We start from the raw sequence: 6,478 nt of genomic DNA, 5'->3' as shown, positions 1-6,478 counted from the left end.
ACTGCCCCTGTAATACCGGGTCGTGACACCAATTAGGTAGGGGCAACTTTGATTTTTAAACAATCTGCCTTTCGATTACGACAAAGCAATCTTATCACTTGAATTGAAATGATGCCCAATCCGCTTCAGATAACTAATGTGCTGCGCACACCGTTTTTTTAAATATATAATAAAAGCCCATCAAGTCCGGAGACATACAAAAACGAAAACCACACACAAAGTGAGAAGTGAGTTTTAGTTGGACTGCCAGTACCAGCTGTGTTCTCCATATTTCGTGGGGTATGCATGGCACGCCGTGTGCAAATATATTTTTTTTCAAAAAAAAAAATATAATTTTTTTTTTTTTTTTTTTTTGCAAGGGCGTGCCATGCACGCTGCGTGCCCTGTATCAATGCTCTATTTCGTGTATCTATCTTCCACTGTCCTTTCAAGCTTTTTATTTTATTTTATTTTTTATCTTAGTTTTACGAATATAAAGCTCTTATATCATTGAACATATAACTCTAAAAAATTATAGTCAAAAGTTATAAAGTTTACAAAGTCATAAAAATGACTTCAAGCTTATGCTAAAATACAAATAAAAAAAAAAAACTAAAAATTAAAAATCCGGTCATGAGAGTTATGTCCCACACCGTTCTACTTGATCTTCAACCCGAAGGCCAAGACAACAATTTCATCTTCAACCCAAAGGCCAAGACAAAAAAAAAAAAAAAAAACCCATAAGCAGCAGCGGAGGAGCATGGCATCGTAGACATTTCTTCGGAAGACACGTATTCGTCAAAGAAGACGATCAAATCTAAGGTTGAAAAGACTAGATCTAAATCTAGATCTACAAACTAGATCTAAAACAACCCACCAAAAATAGAGATCGGAGGAGCCTACAGAGAAGACACCGAGTAATACTACCGTGAAAGGGGAAGAGGGAAGATTTAGAGCACTTGAAATTCTTCTTGGTGTTGTCTAGAAGAAGGAGAGAGAAATTCTAGAGAGAAAACATAGCCTCACTATCCTTTGATTCCTTTCAAGTTGGCTCTATGGTCAAGTTAAAAGGGAATTGAACTAAATTTTAATAGTAAAATCTTGTTTATGGTCAAAAACCCTAAAATAATTATGTTCGGTGTTAAAATTAAGGATTAAATGTAATTTTAGTACTTGTGGTTAGGGTTAAAATCAAATAGACGTCTTAGCTTAAAAAAGTGTCACATCTGGCATGTGCACACAAAAACATTGGGTGAAAAATGAAAATGAAATTTGGAAACCTCTTCGACCCAAACCCACTACCGCCGTATGCGAATCCGTGAAGCAAAGAGAAGAGGCAGAACAGAGCATGAGAACCTTGAATAGAACAAGAAAGAAGACCTAATACAAGTCACTTTTGAGGAAGAGGCCTTTGGGTTCTCGAAAGCACAGCCACATTTTTTACCGCCGGCTAGGAACATTGGTGAGGTATGACCACCCTTCACGCTGCCGTTGTTTTTCAACCTTCGCCAAAGAACTAGAGAACCCGTTCGTATGAACTAGGGTTCAACCAATTTGGGGATAAAAAAGAGTTTGAACCAATTCTGTCAAAGTTTTATTTTTATTTTTTTGGATAAAGTTTACTTATTTCCTTCAAACTGCCACCTCAATGATAATCTACCACCCAAACTATCAATTGCGACAATTTACCTCCCAAATTACTAAAACAATGACAATGTATTCCCCAATACTAGCAAAGTGACGAAATTACCCCTATATAATTTTCAATAAGACAAAAATATCCTTAAAATTTTGAAAAAAAAAAAAAAATTAGTATTTTTGTTTTTATTTTAGTAATGGTAATTTAATTATTTTGTTAAAAGTGGGGGTGCATTGTCATTGTTTTGGTAGTTTACGATGTAAATTGTCGCAATTGATAGTTTAGGGGGTAGATTGTCATTAGGGTGATAATTTGAGGGGATTAAGTGAACTTTCCTACTTTTTTATTTTTTATTTTTTATTTTTTTTTATTTATTTATTGGAGTTACAGTTTTTTATTTTTTATTTTCTGCAATCCACATGGCACCAAAAACATAGACATCACCTATGATATACGGCCACGTCATATGATATGCTGATTTAGCTTAATTATCTGGCATTAGGGACATGTGTCACATTTTTACATGTACTGACGTGGAAATCCGTTAAAAATTTTACGAAACATTTTTAAAATGGAATGGTCAATTTAACTTTGGCCATAACCACATGTACTAAAATTGCATTTAACCCTAAAATTAAAAAGCAAAAATATTTTAAAAATACATGCTCAACTTGTTCAAACATGGACAATAAATACTGGGGGCTAGTTTTGTTATTTAAGAAAAAAAATTGAAGCGTGCTTCCATGACTCCATGAGTTAGGTGGCTAGAGACAGCTCTTTTAGAGGTGAGTATCCCTTCCCACCTCTGATGTCCATCCCCACAAAGGGTGACGATTGATGAGTGTGTGTAGTTCCATCTCCTGTCCTCTACGGAATCTTGATATTATATAGGCCCCAAGATTAATTGACTATGATAATTAACTCGAAATGTTACTTGAAGCACTCCTAAAATAATTAAGTGGTAATTAATTGAAAGTAGAGGTGTCAAAACATACTTGGAAACCGGAAAACCGGTTTGGGTTCCGGTTGAAAAAAACTAAAAATTGGGTACTCCGGTTCCAGTTCCGGCTTTTGGCACTCAATTATAACCGGGTAATCGGGAACCAGGGTACCAGTTTTATATATAATTATATATTAATATATATAACCCTAGGGTGTTTATATTTGTTTGGTTGATGAGAAAGTATAGGAAATTTGATGGAAAATTTTAGGGTTTAAGTTTTGGGTGATGGAGTAAATGATGGGTTTCGTTAATTTGATGTTTTGGGGATTTCGAGTTGTGGGTTCCTCACTTGATTTTGTCTATCATTTGTTTCTCATTGAAAATCCGATTGTCAACACATCTAGAATAGAATCTGACAGCTAATTACATATATAGGATCCAATTTCCTCAGGTTGTAAACATGCATTCTAATGATAAAAAAAGGGAGTAATCTACGAAATTCAGTTAAATCAAAAGACACAGTTTCTGCAATTCAGCTCATATCACCAAAAGCCAAAACTTTGTGAAACAAAACCGTCATAAACTAAAAGCAATAGAAAGAGAAAACATATAGAGGCAATGCTTGCGCAAGTAGTATCTGTAGGTATAACACAATTTAACACATTACATGAGAACGTATCTATAAGACTTAAACTAAACTGTATGAGCGATATTACTTGTCTTCAAATTCATACAAGGATTTCACAGGTAAAAAAAAACACACGAAAAAAGAAGAAGCCAAAAATACAATTTTTTTAAGAAAACCGGTTACCCAGTCCAGATAATCAGGTACAAACCGGAATCGGTTGATTAACTAGGTCCCGGTTTCCCAAAACCAATAATCGGGGTACCCGGTTCCGGTTCCTGGTTTTGGCCAATAACCAGGAACCGATACCAAGTTGACACCCTTAATTGAAAGTAACACTTATAAGGAAAAATATCATAATGAAATGTCACAAAAAGTGAAATATTGACATGATCTAGAAGACTAAATATCTCAATATCATTTCTATCATCAATACAAACTACAGCCTCTAAGTACAAAACAATTACAAATATGCAATACCATTTCCAATACAACTATAAACAAATTATATATAAACATACTTCTACCAAACTTTGCTCAGCGTCTCAAGCCTAATGAACAACCCTAATTCGCACTTTATGGGGTAACCATGTTGAGCTACTTATAAGTATAAAAGTAACTGCGTAAGTAAATCGCCAACCTTAACTCATTTAGTGAACCTAGTTTAGCTGGAAATAAGTATAAAGAATTGACATTTTAGAAATGTTATGATATTTGAATACGTTATATATTGTGATTGTTTTCTTTACAGTTACACCAATTGAGAAAAAATAATACATTTATAAAGCAGGTAAGACATGATTTTGGAGACAACCAATTGTAGTTTAAGGCAAAAAAATCATGCTAATGAAATGTAAAGTATAATCTTTATAAATTATTTAACCATACAAAATCATTCTCACATGGCCTACTCGTACCCACTTAATAATCCTCTTTCGATGAGGTTTACACAATACGATGAGGTTTGCACGTTCTTGTGAAACATCTAGTACAACGTCGGTGCCACATTAGGTACAGTGGCTAGCCACCACTAGTACCTGTGAGCGGGGAGATATTAACCACCATTAATCTTATTAGGAATAGTGTAAAGTTTGATAGTGTTGGTAGAAAATAGGATACGCATGGATGTGATTCTGATTTTCTTGTTTTTACCTTCTAACTTATTCTTATCTAGGATGTGGGTGATTAAAAAAAAGCCAGTTTTCTGGGGAGTTGTCTGCCATTTGCCAAACCGGACGAATCAATAAACTTGATTATCAATAGGCTCGTAACCTATAAATCAACAAGATTAATTAATTAAGTTACCTTTTCAATAATAATTAACTGAGCCTACCTCAAGGCTTACTTACCATTTGCCACCAAGAAACGAAGACAATCAACCGTCCGTGGAAAAAGCTAATTAAAAACATCAAAGAAGACAAAAAAAATTGTCATAAATCATGTATATATTAGAGCAATTTCCAGTTACATATTTACAAATTAGAATAGTTTTGCATCATCCAAATACTAATTAAGCTCCGCCTGACATTTCCCACTGGTATGCCATCTGCAAAAACTCTGGTGGGTAGTCTTCAAATATTCTTCCTTCACTCAACCAAGTTGTACCAGAAATCAATGGCTTCTTGTACGGCCACCATCTTCAGCTGACTTTTGCCTCAATTCGGACCCCAACAGCTCAAGTACATGACTGTCCTCAAAGACTCCTCTGATTCTCTTGCTTTGCTTAAAACCACTGCAGAAGTTGAAGAGGAAAGATTCTTGGCCTGAGAGAAGGACCTGAGATGGTTCTTTGCATTTTGCTGCGCTGATCTTATGACATGATTCCACCTGCAGATCCCTAGCTGGTCTTTCATGGCCTCCACAACTCCGACACTAGCCGCCACAAATGCTCTGCTTGTTTGACTCATCTTCTCTGCTCTTCACAATATCACTTTTTTTCGAATTGAACAAACTTTGTGTGATCCAAGAAAGATATGTGCTCGATGAAGGAAATGGAAGAGGAGGTCCCTTTATATATATATTAAGGGAGAGCGATGGGAAGTTGGTGAAAAAACCATGGGGATTATGGCAGTTGCCGATGGTTTTGGAGTCTGGGGAGCCAATGGTTTCTAACATAACATGACTGCACTGCCCTTGTAGAACAACATCGTGGCACTAATTAGGAAGGGGCAACTTTGGCTTTTACATAATATGCTTTGGATGTTACAAGGCATCAAGGCAATGCTGTCACTTTAGTTGGTAATGCGCACACCGTTTTTAAGTCCAGAGTTTTGGAAGGAGATTGACAAAAAAAAGAAAAAGAAAAACCACTTGTTTTCTTGAAGGAGACATACAAAAGAAGGAAAAACCACTTGTTTTGTTAAAGTTTTTTGAACTCTAAAGTGCCATTACAAAAAAACAATGAAAGTTCAAAGAAATTAAGAAAATTATTATAAACATCCTAATCCTGGTTTTGTCTTGTATGTGATCTATTGTGAGGCTATACATATTGATCAATCATAAAGCAATTTGTCCATTATTGGAAGTGAAAAACTGCGCTCAAAAGTTAAAATGCAGAGAGGGAAGAGAGAAAAATAGTTAAAATGTATGTTCTTTTTGCTGTAATTAACAATTTATCATTACAATTTCCAATCTACTCATCCTGCCAAAATCTACATTTTTTTTCCCCTTAAATTTCAGGCACAAAACAAAACTGTTAATGACTTCAAAAATTTCGCTAATCATGTACAAAATCTTCTTTTTCTTATTAGCTTTAGTTGGGACCCCAACAGCAGCATGAAGGGTGACAATTCGTGTTCATGTGTAAGGTTTGAGTCGTGTTAAGACATATGTATAAGATTATATAGGTCAACACTAACACGACTCATTTACTTAAAAGGGTGAAACTCATACACTATAACCATCTAGTTTTGTATTGAGTTTGTATCGAGTTTGCGAGTCATGTCAAAAATTGTTTACCAACATGTTGTGTGTCGGGTATGAGTCGTGTTGAAACATAAGTATATGACTATATAGGTCAATACTAATCCAACCATTTTAATTAAACAGTCAGATTCCTTAATTCTAATTCTTTAATTTTATATTGAATTTGTATTGGGTTTAAAAATTGTCAACCTTACTGATATCTTTCAAATTCAATGATTGATTTCTTCTAATACTAGCAACCAGCTGGAAGAGTTTTAAATACAAGTGTGGAAATGGCAAAAAGTTTTGGAAAACCAGTGGACAGTGGCTCTAGCAGCTAGTTCTTGGTGGTTTGGGGGTCTCAGAAGCCAATGGTTTTTTTGGTGGC

The 6,478-nt window shown here is 35.0% G+C and overlaps 1 protein-coding gene across 1 annotated transcript; it reads right to left on the bottom strand.

Annotated features, from left to right (window-relative positions):
• Positions 1–4,588: 4,588 nt before the first annotated feature.
• On the bottom strand, positions 4,589–5,278 carry LOC148585286 (uncharacterized). The gene has a single exon (XM_088516379.1). The coding sequence runs from the start codon at positions 5,091–5,093 to the stop codon at positions 4,842–4,844; it is 252 nt and encodes an 83-aa protein (XP_088372505.1). The 5' UTR covers positions 5,094–5,278; the 3' UTR covers positions 4,589–4,841.
• Between the last annotated feature and the right edge of the window lie 1,200 nt (positions 5,279–6,478).

This window comes from Corylus avellana, chromosome 5, assembly GCF_965113065.1.
Source record: "Corylus avellana chromosome 5, dhCorAvel1.hap1.2, whole genome shotgun sequence".
In the NCBI taxonomy this organism is placed as follows: Eukaryota; Viridiplantae; Streptophyta; class Magnoliopsida; order Fagales; family Betulaceae; genus Corylus; species Corylus avellana.
Note: the sequence above shows the minus strand (reverse complement) of the source record. Positions and strands in the feature narration are given on the sequence as shown.